Source organism: Trichomycterus rosablanca, chromosome 6 (genome assembly GCF_030014385.1).
Source record: "Trichomycterus rosablanca isolate fTriRos1 chromosome 6, fTriRos1.hap1, whole genome shotgun sequence".
Classification (NCBI taxonomy): domain Eukaryota; kingdom Metazoa; phylum Chordata; class Actinopteri; order Siluriformes; family Trichomycteridae; genus Trichomycterus; species Trichomycterus rosablanca.
This window is the reverse complement of record NC_085993.1, coordinates 39,879,859-39,898,298: the sequence shown is the minus strand read 5'-3', so window position 1 is coordinate 39,898,298 and position 18,440 is coordinate 39,879,859. Positions and strand designations below refer to the sequence as shown.

General features: G+C 40.4%; 1 protein-coding gene across 3 annotated transcripts in view; it reads right to left on the bottom strand.

Annotated features, from left to right (window-relative positions):
• The window catches only part of LOC134317120 (nucleosome-remodeling factor subunit BPTF-like), a 39,725-nt gene extending 24,022 nt beyond the window's left edge, over window positions 1–15,703 (bottom strand). For all 3 annotated transcript variants that reach the window (XM_062997824.1, XM_062997825.1, XM_062997826.1), the window contains exons 1-13: window positions 14,950–15,703; window positions 11,046–11,519; window positions 10,587–10,935; window positions 9,906–10,126; window positions 9,576–9,770; window positions 8,379–8,531; window positions 7,253–7,387; window positions 6,884–7,053; window positions 6,366–6,727; window positions 5,399–5,530; window positions 3,074–3,203; window positions 1,466–1,601; window positions 720–893 (exon numbers count right to left, since the gene is read on the bottom strand). In XM_062997824.1, coding sequence (XP_062853894.1) covers window positions 720–893; window positions 1,466–1,601; window positions 3,074–3,203; window positions 5,399–5,530; window positions 6,366–6,727; window positions 6,884–7,053; window positions 7,253–7,387; window positions 8,379–8,531; window positions 9,576–9,770; window positions 9,906–10,126; window positions 10,587–10,935; window positions 11,046–11,519; window positions 14,950–15,448 — 3,130 coding nt within the window. In that variant the 5' untranslated portion in view covers window positions 15,449–15,703. The remainder of the gene's footprint in view (window positions 1–719; window positions 894–1,465; window positions 1,602–3,073; window positions 3,204–5,398; window positions 5,531–6,365; window positions 6,728–6,883; window positions 7,054–7,252; window positions 7,388–8,378; window positions 8,532–9,575; window positions 9,771–9,905; window positions 10,127–10,586; window positions 10,936–11,045; window positions 11,520–14,949) is intronic.
• Between the last annotated feature and the right edge of the window lie 2,737 nt (window positions 15,704–18,440).

Below are 18,440 nucleotides of genomic sequence, written 5' to 3'. Positions count from 1 at the left end.
ATCAAGCACCCGAAACTACTCAGGTGCCACAAATAAAGAATGCACTGACCAAGAATGTGTTCACAATGGGCATATACTGTATTTTTATAAAGACAACACTTTCTCTAAAATCTCTCTTGCCGGGGCACTCGGGTGGCGAAGCACATAAGCTATCAAATACTCTGGCTTATCAATGCGAAGTGTTTGATGTTTGAATCTCAGTAGTGTTATGGACCTGGCTGGGAACAGTTGGCCATGTTTGAGGGAGGGAAAGTCAGACAGGGTCTCTTTCCGCTGCAATATGCGATCTCGGAGACGGGTTCGGGTACCTGTGAGAATAGGGCCTTACATGGAGCCTAGTGTGACTTTCTGTACACGATACAGCTCTGTGTGGGAACCCAGTACTGGCAGGTGATAAGCAGTGGCTACAGACTGGACATGGGTAGGTGGTGGGGGATTGTGGTGATCTGGTTGTGCTTGATCAGACTGCGATTTGGAGATTTATTTATTAGGATTATAACATCGTGTTTTACACACTTTGGTTACATTCATGACAGGACAGGTACTCATTACACAAGATTCATCACTGCACCGATTCGGAAATAAAGGGGGAAAATACAAAAATACATAAAGAAAAAAAATGTTAAAAATCGAGTTGCAAAGCAAAAGGTTAATTAAATTGTAAATTTAAAAAAATGAAACAACAAAAACTAAAGACTAATGATTTAAAAAGCAGCTACCTTCTTTCACATTCTGCTGAATATCCACTCCACTTGCTTCAGTCGTCATCTCTTCTTCCTCTTGTTTTAATTCATTTGACTTTTTTTCATCCTTCTCTGATTTGTCACTCTCAGAGACTTCAGGACTTGCATTGTAATTTTTTGTTGTGCTTGAATCGGCAATATTGTTCCTAGCTGTGAAGACAAAATTGCAAAAATATTTAGAATACAATGTTCTAATTCACATAGAATTTGACTTCACAAATTATTTTTTCTCTTGCCTCTGTGCTAACCTTTTTTAAAGTGCTGCCAATGAGATGTGTTGTTTATATGATGTTGTCAGAAGCAAAGCGCAGACATGGTGGAGAGAAACTGATTCCCACTGTTTCATAAAACTGAATTTCTGTGTTCCACTTTAAAGTAGAACATTGGTATAGTAAGAAAAATATGGCATGGTGACTAGCGAGCTGTAAAAGGGTGAGACCAGGTTTGTATTTTAGACAGCAACCCCACGTTTACTAATCCAGAAATCGCTTGTTGTGGCTTTGTAGCTCCTTAATAAGTTTCCTGAATCAACTTACCTTTTTTATCTTCTCACATCGTTAAATGACGATGCTTACCAGATTTCTTGTTTTAAACTAAAATAAGTTTCACACAAGGATGAACCTACTGTGAAGGATAACCCACTGTGACCCTTACCGTGACAAACGTGACGATGAAAATTAATGTGTAAAAACTGGATGAAATAGAGGCAAAAATAAAATTACCTTCCAGGTGCTGACGATAATTAGCATTGGTGTTGCCAGGTAACTTGGGATTGAAGCGGTGGACGTAGGTCTTACTGATCCAGCACCAGCCACCATAACCTGTTACTCTGTACTCCTCTCCTTTCTGCTTCCAAACCTTAAAATACAATATACAACATTTTAGACTTACTTGCTACTTGACACTGTTACATACACATACAAACTAAAATGTGGTCTTAGTAAGGTATTGGGCCACTAGAAGTCAGTTTCAATAATCTTTGGCATAAAGTCTCTGGAACTGGACTAGAGTAACTGAGGTGAATGTGTTTAAAAGTTGAGTTTTAATGATGATGCTGTACAACACAGTGGTAAAGCTTTGGTGACCGCAACGCATATCAGCAGCGAATCATGTGAGTTATCTAATTCTCATAGTCAATAAACATTTTTGTCATCCTAAAGAACACCACTCTCATCAGAATGATACAGCTCATCTTGACATTTAGGTGAGTGGCAAAGTCTAAAATGTAGAAAACACTAACAAGTCTTTGTGACAGACATTCTACCCATTATGACTCAATAACAAACACTCTTTTAAAGTTACTTCTTTAAAAGGCCCTTCTTCCAGCTTGATCCAAAATAAAATCGAGATGGATTTGCTTAGCAGTGTTCTATGCCCTGGATGGTCTGGTGTTCAGAGCTTAATCCTACATTAGTTATGTCCTGCCGCTCATTTATTAAGGTTTGTCTTATTATCTGATTTATTACCAGTCTGTATCAAAACAACAAAATGAGCTATATCTGAGTTTTGCACAGCAGACGAATGTTGTTTGAAATAGCTTGTTTCTATGGAAACAGTGTACTTGGCTTTAAAAATCTTCAAAGACTTTTAATGTCTTTGAACGGTGTTAGGACCACATAACCTGAGGAAGCACATACTGGAACACACACACACCTGAAGGAGAGTTTGGTAGTCATGCCAGGAAAAGGAGATTTGTGAAAAAGGTGTGTAAACAGACTTTAAGACTAAAGCGATACTTTAGAAAGGTAGAAAATAAAAACACATTTGACATAATCAAACGATCTTATTAGAGCTAACATGGGGCAGACATGGAGCAGTTTTGGCCATGTGCTTACCTAAAAACTACAGAACTTGGCTAACTGATAATATCTGTGCACCAACGCCTTAATAAAAGCATCTCAAGTCTATAATAAAAAAAACAAATAAAAAACTAATGAAACATGATATACACTATATGGCCAAAAACATCTAGATTACTGACTATTAGCATGTTGGACATCCAATAATCTTTCTAACGGCTATGACGGTCATTACTGTTCTGTGAGATGTCTTTCCACAAAATTTGTCTTAATTGGAATTGGTGCTTATTTTTATGGTCAGGCACTGAGGGTGGACTAAATCACCTGACCCACACTTGGGTAAATCACTCATCTCAATGGTGAACATTAGCAACTTCACTGGTCCCTACTGGTCAAGTATTTTAGGTCAGCCTTTCTCAACCGGGGTGCCGTCTGGCTTCGTCAGGGGTGCATCTATATTTAACCCCTGGGTGTCCAGACATAAATCAGAATCAAGATATTATGCTTCTGTGCACGTCTACATAACCTCACCTGGTGTTTAACACGAAATGTGTATTTGACCCAGGTGGCTTGCTGCATCGTCTCTTCTTCCTCCAGCTTCTTCTCCCTTTTCCTCACCTTCTCCTTTTCTTCCCGCTCAAGAGATGTAATACGGTGCAGCCTACGCCACACACACAGCAAAAACAAATCATCAAAAACGGCTCTCAAGCCAGCAACATACCACACATAACACCAGACCTTTGCCTCAGCCAACCAAGCTCCTTTTTTCTCTTACAAACACACTCAGTCACAGTTGAATGAAAGAGCCACTACAGTAACTCCTGGGTTTTCTCTGGAACAGGTCCATTCCCAACACTAGTGTAAATAGCTCATGGTGGGTCTGTATAGGAAAACACAAGGGCTCCTGTAGCCCCTAACGCCTCAGAGCAGGACGCTCGGGGCCGGAAGTGCCTGCACAGTGAGCCCTAATTAGGGTGGGCTGCACCCGGTACCATGCACACTGCGCAAATATTAGTTTACAACACAAACTGGTGCTTTGAAGCTATGCAAACATCCTTGCGTGAAAAGTTTGCAGCATGGCCGGCTTTGAGGAAAAGGTCCAGCACAACGTGATTAAACAGTGCTTTTGATTTAATGAAGAAAATCATCAGACACTGCAAACAAGTCCTACAGCGTTGGCAGCAAAAGTGAAATCGTAACAGACAGACATGGAAACTGACTCTGCTCTTGATCTTGAATTTATTGCAGACTGTCTATAGGCTCTTTCAGCTAAAGTCCACATTTTTTACACCTAATCAAAACTGAAGGAGCCGCACGGACTGCAAAATGTTTGAGCTTTTCAAATGTGTTAAAAGCTGTCTGTTTGACGCACACGTGACGGAGGAATACAAAAAATAGCAAATATATATATATTTGTGATTTGTCTTGACAGGACAAACACTTGCATTTAAGATATTAATAAAATATGGCGAGGTTTGGTGGAATGGCGAGGTTTCTTTAATCTCAAACAAAAACAGTAATTAGACCTCTGCTTAGAGAGAATTGTAACGTTGCAAAATTCCAGCAGAGCCTTTACCTTTGTTCCCACTGAGCACCTACAGTGACAGAACAGTTCATTCTTTGTTGTCTACATTTAAGATGGCATTTGTTTTCCTTACATATATTAGAATGAAACAGACATTACTTTTGGTTCCAGTATTTAAAATACTTTCATCTGAAGTTTCCAGCTCATTAGGATTTGATGCCTTTCATGCTGCAAGTAAATTCACCTTAACAAAATGAATATACTCAAAAGCTACAAAATATACTTTATGGCCAAAGGTTTGTGGACAACCAACCAAAATTTTGTAATCCCATTCCAAAGTCATGGACACTGACATGATTGTGCCCTTTTGCATTTACGACTTTAGGGGCCTCTACTTTTTTTTGAGAAGGCTTTCCACAAGACCTGTGTCTTTGGGAACCTTGTGTAAGAAAGCCTGGCTTGCAATGTGTGTTCCAATTCATCCCATAGGTGTTCAGTGGGGTTGAGGTCTGGGCATTGTCCAGGCCACTGGAGTTACTTCCCATATAATTTAATATATATTGTTGATTTCATACACCTGCTAGCAGCGTGTGAAAAATTAGTTGTCCAAATATTTTAATCATAAAATTACTTTATCTCATTAACTATTCACATACTTAATAAATAACCTATCCACATACTAAACACATTTTCAACAAATGACAATTGGTGGTAGATTCAGAATGTCTGCTGTTTAATAACAAGAGTTACACTGCAACTACTCCATTTCTTTGATAGGAAATAATGTAAGAAAATGAAAAGGAAGGTTAGAGAGAAGCCACTTGAAAAAATGTTGAAACAACAGTTACACTGTCAACAATAAGCAATGAACTGTGCAGTAAATATCTTAGGGCCATTTCAAGTGGGAATACACAGTTACTCTTCTTACCTGTCAATATTGATTAAACCATAAATCACAGTTATTATGAAGTGTAAATATAACCATATCTAATCACATTTGCCATTTAACTAAACCTGAACAGGAAAAATTACAATATGATTGCTACATTATTTGTGAATGAATCAGCAATGAAAAACTTTAGTAGTGCATTGTTATTGTTCAAAAAAGACAGTTGACAAACTAACTTTAGGTAGGTTAAGTGTTTAATGGGGCTACTGATTTGTGCTTTTTGTAAAGGTAGTAACAACGCACACTAATCATTGTTAAAGACACAAACTTAAAAAAATACAAAGCTAAATCATACAAGCTAACATTTAGACATCTATAATAAGGTACACATGTCATACTTGCATTCAAACAGGATTACGAAAACTATACTGATGTGTTTTACCTTGTGTGTCCTAGCGAATCCTTCCACATGGGCAACATGGCCACAGGTTTGATGGAGCACTCCAGGATTGCTAAGGCCAAGGCAAACTCCCGCGCCTTGCTGCACATCTGCACGGCCCTGCTCCAGTTCGACCTGAAACAATACACATGTACATAGAAACATATAATATTGACAGCTAGCTAAGAAAATATTATGAGACATGCATTGCAGAAACATTATCTATACGCTGGTACATAATGACTGTTTTTCGTCACAAGATTGTAGCACAATGAAATGCTTTACAGTGCAATAGAATTCTTCTCATGCTGAGTCTATTCTTGAAAAATTACCACCACAGAAGAAAAAAATCTATATTTTCACAATAGTGAGGAGCAAACTTAACAGTGGGATATGTATCTTGTAAGCTGTATTATTATGACAAACTACTAAGAAATTCTGCAGTGTAATGAGATACATTTGTGTTTAAACTGAATTAATGATTCCTTTAGAGGTCAGCCCAGTGTTTCATTCAACTGTATATTTGATTTGGCAGTTTTTACGTTGGATATCCATCCTGACGCAACCGTGCTATTTATCCGGTCTGATGGTGTTTTCATGTGGCCCCTCCTTTACAAAAAAATAAATACGTTCGTGCGCCGAGCCCGAGATTTAAACCCCTGGAACTCGGGCAGTGCCGTAACTAGCACCGTGGCTTTTACAATCACGCCACATGGCTCACACATTTGTGTTTAAACTACTTAAAGCACTTGAGCTCTTAAAGATCACCAGAATAAAACAGAATCTTTTTTAAATTTCTGTGGACTTATAACTTGCTTTCTACCATACATCTAATTTACCAACAAGATGCATTGTATTTAGTGTTATGTTGATGTATGTTCAGAGCACAGTACAGATATGTAAACTGAAATGCTGATACTGGCAGCCTTGCTATAAACAGAAATGCCTAGATCCGACCCTAGTACTATACCTATGGGAGTCCCAGTTAGGGTGCAGGAAGGGTGCAGGGATGTTATTTTCCAGCTGGATGATGGTAAGCCTTAGCGTGGAGACAATAAGCATTTTAGAGCCATAGATTGCCCCGTTCCATTTGAATTCCCCAGCAGCAGTAAAGCAAAACTTGTGCGAGAGGTGCCTGCGCTTGTCGTGATCCTCGCGGTGCTGGTGCTTATTGAGGGCCAGGGTGTTGGTGCTGTATTGGTTCTGGTAGACGCGGTACCTGCCCTCCTGACCTAGCCGGAAGAGGGAACCCAGAGAGCCCTTCATAACAGGGTCTTTGGCACAGCGCGAGTTTAGACGGGCAACTTCTCCCTGGGCGTTTATCACTATAACCTGCACAGATGGGGGTATAAAAAGAAAAAAAGATTACTGAATAAAGTACCACCTGGAAATGATATGGGGCAAACACAGGGAGCAGTTAAAACAATGAATAATTACGGTTCTGCCACCTTCAAACCAAGATAAATGCTGTCTATTATACGCCCTCACCTCTTTGCCCTCCTTGTATTCCTTATTGGCCTCATGAATCGCTGATGCCACCTGGTGGCTCTTCTGCAAACTGAGTTTACTCTCAGGATTGCGCAGGCGCGTCACCATGCGTGTAGCCGACAGTGGCCCACGAACTCCTGTCAGCATCTCACCTTTCTCTGTTCCTTCACCTGAAACCATGAAAAAGCGAAATCGTATGTATACACCCACAAACCCACATTCATCTGGCTGTTTGTTCAGAGCCTGAAAGTTGTGCTAGTTTCACAGCAGTTTATATTAAAGCTTGTATTGTTCAGTGTTGTCATGCTACCATTTCACAGATATTTCATATTCTTACATGTTAGAAATAAGGGTTCGAAAATAGCTCACCCTTCTCATCCTGGCTGGAGATAGAAGCATCAAAGTCATCTTTTAGACTGCTTCTACTGTTCTCATCAGCAGCCTGAGGTGTAGGTGGAGAGGAGGATACACCCCCAACGTCAGCATCCAAATCTGAGGACTTATCTGTTAAAGAAGCAATGGTACAATGGGGTAACTAAATCTGGGTGCAACAGTAGTGTTACTACTCATGTTGGGAGATTAATAGTTGATTGCCAGTAAGAAAGCCCATGTCACAGTTGAAGTGTGAACTGTAGCAGTTGATCCTAAAATAAGGACTTTTGTCTTTGCAACTGTATCTATGTGATAATGAATCAGACCATAATAGGGGTCCTCAGAGGCAAAGCAATTGCCCACACAGACATGATTGGCTATGTCTGAGGGAGGGCAGGCTGAAAGGATTCTCACCACTGCTGCAATTACAGCCTTTGCCGTCTGGTTGGTGGGACCTGCACAGAGACATGGAATAATGGAGTGCAGTGTGTGACTCTCCGAATGTTACTAATCCCTGTGCAAAAAATAGTGGTTGACTACTACACACGTCAGAGGGGGGCATGTATTAAATGCAGCCCTCCTCGGTCAGGGTAGGAGTCTGCAGCAGTAGAATAGATACTGAACTAGGTAATGGGAAACGAATAGACTGGAAGAAAATTGGGGGAAATACATACACAAAGTTTAAAAAATGCTGCAGCTCGGATCTTAATATGATTATATTGCTCATTTTCAGACATTGCATGCAGTATTCTGTGTCAGCTGCAGTTTTGTAGCATTGACTACATTTCTAATATTTGTCTCACTGTAAAGAGAACGAGTGGGGGATATCACAGTGGGGGTAAGAATAAAGATCAAGAGAAAAAAAAACAGAGAAGAAGAGAGCATCCCAGGCAGAATTAATGTTTGCCTTAAAACAGAATAAATATCAAGCATGGCAATACAACCATCCTGCTTCTGAATTACACACTAAGGGATAGAACTGAAATGAAAACAGTGAATCTCAAGCACATTTAGATGACATGAACGCACAGCAAGACAAAGAATCTGATGAAAGCTGCAGGGATGAGAGCATTCATGCACTGAAGACAGATGAGCTTCAGAAACATGTTTTCCTGCATTGTACCTGCCGTCTCGGGCAGCTCCTGCAGACCACTTCCTCCCCTGGTCTCAGAGAGTGTAGATGATGCATCAGAAGGCGTCTCCAGTGGAAAGACAGAGGTCACAGAGGAGCCAGAAGTTTTTGAACCCAGGCACTCAGAATCACATGGTGCCTCAGCTATAGAACAACAGATACTGGTGGTAAGCAAGGCCCTCTTTCATGAAATACCTAAAGAGGATTATGCAGCTGTATGTACACTTAAGATTTGTATCCTAGCTGTAAAATGTCAATCTCAGGATTATTAGTTTAGAAAGTTGTTCTTTCATGTATGTATATGTATTGTTAATGCATAATATAACATACTGCATATAACATTCACTCACCAAGCACTTCTTAGGTGGACCCATCTGCTAAATACTTTCATTGACTATTTTATAAGCTACATCTACCATACAGATTAATTTTGTGTGTATACGATTAGTGACTGTAGGTCATCTTATGCTCTGCACACTTTGACACTCCATATCACATTTATCAATCATTTAAGAACAACAAAGGACCCCCACTGACTATATTTTATTTGGGTGGTGGACCATTATCAACTCTGGTATGAATGTATTAGGTGCAGCTGATAAAAGACTAGAGGAAGATTACAGCACACTGAGCAAGGGAAAAAACTAAACATCTCTAGTCTCCAGCTGTACACCTAAAACAAGTGCTAACAGGGTATGTGTTACTAATAAAGAGGCCAGTATTATTAAACTAAAGATTACACTTTAAAAAATGCCAACACTACTGCACCTGATACACTCATACCAGAACAAAACACAGTACTATGTCAGTTTCATTCAGTGATGAGAATGGTCACTCAAACATTATCCAGTCTGTAGGGGTCCTATGGGGGTCCCTTTTGATTGATAATCAAGCACTATGGGGGACCACCATAGAACCCCTACAGAGCTAAAAGTAGCTAGTTCACCTACTTGCATGTGTTTGGGATGTAAGAGGAAACCAAAGTTTTTAGAACTATCTTTTGCTTTTACAGGCAAAACATGTCAAACTTGAAATAGCAACTGCAGGACCCCAGAATGTCACCATCACAAAATACATACAGTAGATAATCCAAGTCATGCAGAAAGGAATGAAGAAAACATGTGCAGGGGTCTCAGGGCTATTTACTGTTCCATTAAATGTACATACTTGTGTGGGATTCATCATTACCTGGACAGGTGGGTTCCTCTGTGCCTGTTTGGGCCAGTAGAAATTTGTCTGTTGTTGATTCTGACTCCTGCTCAGCTATAGACTGCTGCTCTTCCTCTCCCTCCTTTTTGGATCTCTCCAGCTCTTCTGCAGCTTTCTTCTTCACCTCCTCCATTTCCTTTTCTCGCTTGGCCCTCTCATGCTCCAGAATCTCCTCTGAGAATAAACAAACATGCAAGTAAATGGTGCTGTAATTTATGATAAAACAAAGTCCAATCTCTTAGAAGTCAGTTTCAGGTGGCTCCCTGAAGTGACAAAGCATAAACCAGGCTTGGCACAGTTGCTACATACCATTAGCAGCAGCAAGGTAGCACTTGTTGTTGCCACGTGCCTTGTTGGTGAGCTCCTCTGTGATGTCCATGTGAGCGTGGACCTCGTCCCGTAGCTCCTCCAGTGTGGCAGACAGCTGTTTCTCCCAGTACGCCTCATCCAGTACGCTCAGGAGCTCAGCCAGCTGTACCTTGGTACTATAGTACCAGATAGTCTTGTTCTCATGGTCTCCATCCTCCTCTCTATACAGGAGATTAGGAATAGTTTAGTTTAGCAACCCAAAAGAGGTGTTCACACTTCATTTTCAATAACGACTTCATCCTGGTCCCAGGTGTGGTGAGCTAGTGAACTGATGGAGCACTGCACCACTTAAGCTACTTGCACAAAACATCATTACTCTAATGTGACATGATAGGAGAGTTTACAACAGGAAAATAGAAAACAAGCACGTCAGAAGAAAAAATGTCAAGCTATCAGTATTCTTTCTCCTCACTAATGATATGGCACTTGAATGCCTGTTTCAGTGCCTGAACCAATATGGTATTGATATTTGTGCTACGCAACATTTCCTGCCTTTCGCCAAATAAATCAGACACAACGTGAACCTGACCATGATAAAGCGGTGGTAAAACAGACAATGAATAATAAATGAATAAATGAAACGTCTTTTTAAAACTTATTATGTGTTAACAATAAACTTACACTATGATCCTTCGGTTTAGGAACCAGTACTTCCTTCTGTGGCGGTCAAATCCGATTGGCTCATGTCTGATGTAAGGCCGGGTCTTCTGGCTCTCCGTAACACTGTCGCCAACGCCTGGCACCCGATGCGCCACACACACCTCACACTGCCACTCCTCCTCGGGCACCTCGAGTAGCGGTGGCTTCACACACTCCAGGTGATAGACAGCTGAGCAGGTCTCACAGCACAGCAGGTCGCCAAGGTGATGACACACGCGACAATGATCGTCATACGTGACCACACCCTCTGACATCAGCTCCTCCCGTGCCATGCTGGTGGCCAAGAACTGATCCACTAGAAACTGTAGAACTGCAGGGAGATCAGGAAAGCACTGATGAAGATCTGCTAAATACTGATATAGATCCACTGTGTATGTCAGTAATTCATCAAAAATAAATATAGTATCACATTACACTGACCTTTGAGCTTGCTCTCAAGTGGTTCATTGGGGAAACCTTCTTGGTCCTGGACGCTCAGGACATGGTGGTACTCGGGGTCGCTTTCGCAGTAGGCCCTTAGCACTGCAGGCCATGTCATACCATCCATGAAGTAAAGCGTTGAGTTTACGCTGTCCTTCAAGTCAGAAGGACCAAAACACGTGTTGGATGAATCCTCCTCACGTAGGATGGCCTTAAGCAGTGAGATGTGTGTCTCAGCCAGCAGTGTACACTGCTCCTCTCCAGACAGAGCTGCACAAAAGTCCTCAAAGCGGAACGGAGAGAGACGTAGCACTGTGCTAAAATTGCGCAGCACCTCATAGATGGAGGCTGCCGTGAGGACATGAACCGCTGGGACCAAAGCATCATCGGACGACTTAGGAAGTTCCAGAAGGGGAATGTCTTTCTCTTCAAAGATGGGGGTTTGTGGACGATGCACACGTGGCCTCCTGCGTCCTGAAGGAGGAGAAAACAAAGAGCAGCTTTAAGGATTGTTCGAATTTTTTTACATTTAGTTGGTCTTAACTAATAATATGTTGCTTGATACATTTTTTTCCACTCTATACCTAATCCACCAATAAAATGGGTCCTTCTAAGGAATTCCACCGACATTATGTTATTTGGGTAATTAACAATTCTCAGCACTGCACCACAATTCTCGGTACTGGTGTTAGTGTCAGAAAAATTAAAAAGTAGTAAGCACATGATTTAAATTACTTTTAAATCAATCATGCACACCTATATCCAACTTCTCTGATTTAAAAAACAGTATTTTTTTATCAGATAAAGGGGTGCTTTTACCAAGCATGTCTTGGTGTTTACACAAACTTCATTATTAAAGTTCATTATTTATTGGTTGGTCTATTGTTTATTTCTTACTAACTTAACTTCCCCACAAACGTGATTGCAGTGTTAATTTGATTTGAGTTTTGTATGTTTTATTCATTATGAATTGTGTTGAATTTGTACAACATTTAGGAGCATAAGAAGGTACAGTACGTAACAGTTAGTTGCTTAACAGTTAATAGTTTTATAGATAAAAAGAAGACATTGTGCATTACATTTCATTAAAATAGTGGAAATAATGTTTTGTTTCTTAAATGTTTTTTTGTTTATTAAAATAGTGTTTGTTTATTAAACAAACACTATTTGTTTAATAAACAAATAGTGTTTGCTTTAAAAAAAAAGCTTAAAAAATAATTTATTAAAAAAAAGCTTTATTAAAATCAAAACAATTGTTAGTTTTAGCTCTACTTGGCACAACCTTTGGCAGGAAGGATATTTATCAGGGAGGTAAAAAAAAACAACCCAGTGACCAAGTGATTGCTCTACATGAGCTCCGAAGTCTTGTGGAGAAATGGGTAAACCTGCTTGACAAGTATCTCTACAGCACTTTATAAATCAGGCCTTTATGGCAAAGTGACAGGACGGAAGCCACTGTTCTGTTAAAGGACATTTGACAGGCAGCTTGACGTTTTCTGAAGATGTAAAAGACACATGAGGTAATTGACTCGCCGGTGCAATTAGACAAAAAATTTAACTCTTTTGACACAACAACAAGCACTATGTCTGGTGAAAAACAGGCACAGAATTAGCAGGCTAATACCATTCCTACAATGAAACATAGTGGTGGCAGCATCATGGTGGAAAAGGGGGCTTCTTAGTAAAAGGGACAGTCAAATTGTTTACAACAGAGGCATGGATGAATGCAGCTAAATACAGAAAAATCCTTTAAAAAACCTAATCCAGAGCACTCTCATCATAGTGCTGGTGTTCAGACATACTCATTTACTCACTCACAAAGCAGCCAATTCATATTTTGAATATTTTGGGAGGTGATGGGTCAGGAGTACCCAGGACAAAAAATCGGATGTTTTTGACACTGTGAGCTCTGAACCAGGTCTCCAAAAACTTAGTGCTGTGTGTTATTTACCCCTCTTGCTTGGTCACTGTGCAACCCTTGAACTATTAGGTAGGTCCAACTGAAAAACACTTGGCTGACAGTTTCATTTTACTGTCTTTAACATAGGACAGACTTTATCTCAAACTCTGCCCACATAGCCAGCATCCTACTAAATGAAGCCTGAGGGTTACCACACAGATCCACAATAGTAAGAATGTGAATAAAATGGCAGTCAAGCACACTTTGCATAGAATATTCACCTAAAAAGGTTCACAATAATTTATTAAGGCAGGATGTACACAAAACACACCCAGATGAGAGGGAGATAGAGGGTTTTTTCCCCCATATGTTTAATACTGGCACATTTCAAAGCCCTTCAAACATAAATTCTGTCCACCATGGATCAATAGCAATAACATTGTTTTCATGTATGCAACATTTGGTATGTAATGTGTTTATTCAATGGCTGTTTATGTTTACTGCCTTTGTAGAGGCTAAATAGAGGCTGATTGTCTTAAATCATGTTTTAGTTTTGAAGTGTGTTGCCCTCTGTCCTTCAACCACTGTGCATTTTGAAAACACGTTCAACTTTGGTCTCAGGTGTCATAGTCTGCACCTGTATTATGTGAACACAGTTCTTCATCTGGGGAAAAAAAACATTAATGAATTTTATTTTATTTATAGTGGGTTTCTGAAATATGCTCATACATAGCTTCTTATTTTAACCTGATTTAGTAATTCCAAAATGACTTTGTGATTATTTTTCTGCTGGAACAAACAATTGCATTCAAGATTCAGGATTTATTAAGCGGCCTAATCTTCTTTTTAATACTTTGTCCACAGGCCTAGACCATAATACCACCAACACTAAAGTTAACAGTAGGTACAGGATTGTTGGGTTTAAATAGCTAATTTTTCCACCTTCTTCACACACTTCTAGACAAAGTTGCCAAATAACTATTTTATTTAGAGGTCATTTTCTTTATCCATGGGATTAACAACCAACTTCAGTCAGGATTGTAGGTGAAGAAGTATGGCACAGGGCTTTCCCATATAGCATGGCAGTCTTTAAAACCACGGTAGCATAAAACTTGCTTGACTAGGGATAATGGCATTTGTATTCCAAGAGCTTCTAATTCATGGGCAACCAATTTCAGTAGTTCTTTGGTAGTGGATTTTATCTGATCATTGGGACTGCTGTTCTTCCTATTGTGGCATAAATTATACTTGATACTTGACAGTGTAGCTGTCAGTGTAACTTATGTCAAGGAATTTGTTTAAACCTATCAAAACTAATATTCTGCATTAAACTGCCATAGGGTTCAACATGACTTTGAAGAAAAATTAAATGACCACATTTACAGTAATTAATTCTTGTAGATATATTCTACCTAAAGTTGAGGTAATATTAGCCAAATAATACAAATTGACATTTCAAAAATGGCAGTTAATTTAGCAAATAAATAACTAAAAATTAAACGTTACACGTTTTGTTTGCTGTTTAGTGGAGCATAACATGACACTTCTCATGACACTCAATATCTTAAATTCATGTGAAGTTGGTTTATCAAAATAATAGTTAGCTTAAAAATTAGCATAGCTGAATGAATGCTACAACATGCGCTAAAACGAACCTTGCGTCGAGTTGAAACTTGTGCCAAAACAAGTTGTCAACAAAAGTTTACAATAATATGTCACAAATCTCCGGTAAATGACCCATTCTGATGCCATACATCTCGGGTAAACAAAAGCGGCCTCCCTCCATGTTGGACCAAGCTGCCAACTTTTCCCTTTATATTCTCCTGAGCAGAGAGAAATAAAGGTCGGATGTAAAAACATCGGTTTTGATGGAACGTCGAGTGGCGTTCAAATTCATTCAGATGCACGCACGCGCACTGCCCACCTTAACGGTATTTAACCGTCCAAATCATTAGCTTATAAGCTAGCGTGAAAGCTGAAGTAGAATCAGAAGCGAGAGTTTACCCGGTGTATCGCTGCTGTCGGAGCTGCCCTCTTCCTCCGGGAGTTTATAATCGGATCCATCGTCTAAAGGGTCCAAATCATCTAACGGGTCCGGTTTTACTTCTTCGTAATCCGCATCATCCTCCGACTGGCGGAGAAACTCGTCCTCATCGTCGTCGGACTGTAAACTTGCGGCTTCGAGGTCCTCCTCATCACTATCGTCGTCGTACACTATTTTACTGACTATCTTTCTTCTTCCTCCCCTACCTGTTCCTCCTCTGCCTCTATTCCCTCTGCTTCTGCTTCCTCTACCCCCTCTGCTGCCCCTCTTTACAGGTTGGTACTCCTCATCCTTCGAATCAGCTACATCGAGGTCCGGCGGTACGATTCCCCTGCCCCTACCGCTGCCCCTGCCTCTTCCTCGGCCGCCTCTAGAACCTCGCGCCGCCACCGGCGTAGCACCCTCCCCTTCCAACACAGCTCCCTTGTTAGCCGACCTGCTTCTTCTCGCTCTCATCATGACAAAGTGTTAGGCTAATGTGTTGTTATATTTTCTTTATGTATTTACAGTCCTTTTCGCGCCACGAGTCCACGTCAGAATCAGAAAAGCAGACCTAAACGCGGATAAACCCCGGTCCACTCTGTTTCCAACGTTTTTCTAAAATGTTCCAAAGTTCCACTAAGCACCGGACTCGATTAAAGGGAGAAAGCTTGTGCAGAATGGCCGGTGTCCCCCTTCGGGTTGCACGCAGCCGCCATTTTTTCCCCTCGTTTTAGCTACTCAAAGCAGCAGCAGGCCTTCTCCGGGCGTCATTTCGTTTTCCACCTGTTTTCAAAACAATGCCGCCTTCTGCGCGGAGATTAGCTTCTGCCAATTCGACCGGTCGGCTGATTTGTTCCGGCGAACCAGACTGAAAGCATTAACGACCATTCATAGCGCAGGAGGTGGAGTTCGTCTGAATATGGGTGGAAAAGCAACACTAACATGCATATGGGTGATCACGTGGTCACTCCACAACAACTAGACTACATCGTCACGTGACATCGCAAACTAGTTTTTATTAATATACTGTATATTCATATTAATAATATAATATATATTTTTATAACTGCACTGGCTGGTATCTATTTTAAATAAGGTGATACTTTCTGGGGGAAAAAAAACAATGAAACAGAAATGCTGAAAATATCATTAAAGCAAGACTGAGAAAACATCTAAAACACAAGAACCACTTTGGACTGTTTACATCCTTTGTGATAGTCATGAAAAAAGACTATCTTTACTTCGCAAACAAAAACATGGCAGACTCAAATGCTAAATGGCCAGCATATTATTATTATTATGATACATCAGTACCCCTGTTCAAAGAAGGCCTTTATAAACATTCTTCATTGCTTATCTTTTTCATTATTCATTAAAAACTTTAATTTATTAGAAATACAGTTTAAAAAAAAACTTGGGACATTTGCGATAAAAAAGAAGAATGTGATTTGTTCATTTTCCTAACCCTTTATTTAACTGACAAAGTAGAAATAAAGGATTTCTGGTGTTTTCACTAATTAACTTCATTATACATACACAGATATACATTTTGAATTCGATGCCTGCAACACATTTTAAAAAGTTAGACCAGAGGCATGTTTAGTGTTATGTTTTATTATCTTTCCAAAATAATAAGACTTTTTGAGGGTTGGGGAACTGAGGATATTAATTGTTACAGTTTTGCAAATGAAAATTTTCCCCATTTTTGCTTGATACAAAATTTCAACTGTTTAACTGTCTAAATAAATATCTTCATCATGAAGCACCATATATTTCCAATATATGTAATACAGTTTTCATGTTCTCTCCATATCTACTTGGGTTTCCCCCTGGAGCTCCGGTTTCCTCCCACAGTTGAAAGACATGCAGGTGAGGTGAATTGGAGATACAAAATTGTCCACGACTGTTTGACATTAAAAGTCTTGAACTAATTAATCTTGTGTAACCAGTAAATACCTGTCCTGTCATGAATGTAACCAAAGTGTGTAAAACATGATGTCAAAATCCTAATAAATAAATAAATAATACAGTTTCAGGTTGCATTTCTTGATGCAGTGGTGGACTGTGTTACAACAACAGTTTAGCATCTAAATGTGTCTGTATTAAGTGCCCAACCAACACCATTATGTGGTCACAAAAATGTTACAACCACTATTTTGTGTTATTTGCAAATTTGTGTTGATCTAGAAGAAGAACGCCTTTATTTGTCATATTTACATATACAGGGGTTGGACAATGAAACTGAAACACCTGGTTTTAGACCACAATAATTTATTAGTATGGTGTAGGGCCTCCTTTTGCGGCCAATACAGCGTCAATTCGTCTTGGAAATGACATATACAAGTCCTGCACAGTGGTCAGAGGGATTTTAAGCCATTCTTCTTGCAGGATAGTGGCCAGGTCACTACGTGATGCTGGTGGAGGAAAACGTTTCCTGACTCGCTTCTCCAAAACACCCCAAAGTGGCTCAATAATATTTAGATCTGGTGACTGTGCAGGCCATGGGAGATGTTCAACTTCACTTTCATGTTCATCAAACCAATCTCTCACCAGTCTTGCTATGTGTATTGGTGCATTGTCATCCTGATACACGGCACCGCCTTCAGGATACAATGTTTGAACCATTGGATGCACATGGTCCTCCAGAATGGTTCGGTAGTCCTTGGCAGTGACGCGCCCATCTAGCACAAGTATTGGGCCAAGGGAATGCCATGATATGGCAGCCCAAACCATCACTGATCCACCCCCATGCTTCACTCTGGACATGCAACAGTCTGGGTGGTACGCTTCTTTGGGGCTTCTCCACACCGTAACTCTCCCGGATGTGGGGAAAACAGTAAAGGTGGACTCATCAGAGAACAATACATGTTTCACATTGTCCACAGCCCAAGATTTGCGCTCCTTGCACCATTGAAACCGACGTTTGGCATTGGCACGAGTGACCAAAGGTTTGGCTATAGCAGCCCGGCCGTGTATATAGACCCTGTGGAGCTCCCGACGGACAGTTCTGGTGGAAACAGGAGAGTTGAGGTGCACATTTAATTCTGCCGTGATTTGGGCAGCCGTGGTTTTATGTTTTTTGGATACAATCCGGGTTAGCACCCGAACATCCCTTTCAGACAGCTTCCTCTTGCGTCCACAGTTAATCCTGTTGGATGTGGTTTGTCCTTCTTGGTGGTATGCTGACATTACCCTGGATACCGTGGCTCTTGATACATCACAAAGACTTGCTGTCTTGGTCACAGATGCGCCAGCAAGACGTGCACCAACAATTTGTCCTCTTTTGAACTCTGGTATGTCACCCATAATGTTGTGTGCATTGCAATATTTTGAGCAAAACTGTGCTCTTACCCTGCTAATTGAACCTTCACACTCTGCTCTTACTGGTGCAATGTGCAATTAATGAAGATTGGCCACCAGACTGGTCCAATTTAGCCATGAAACCTCCCACACTAAAATGACAGGTGTT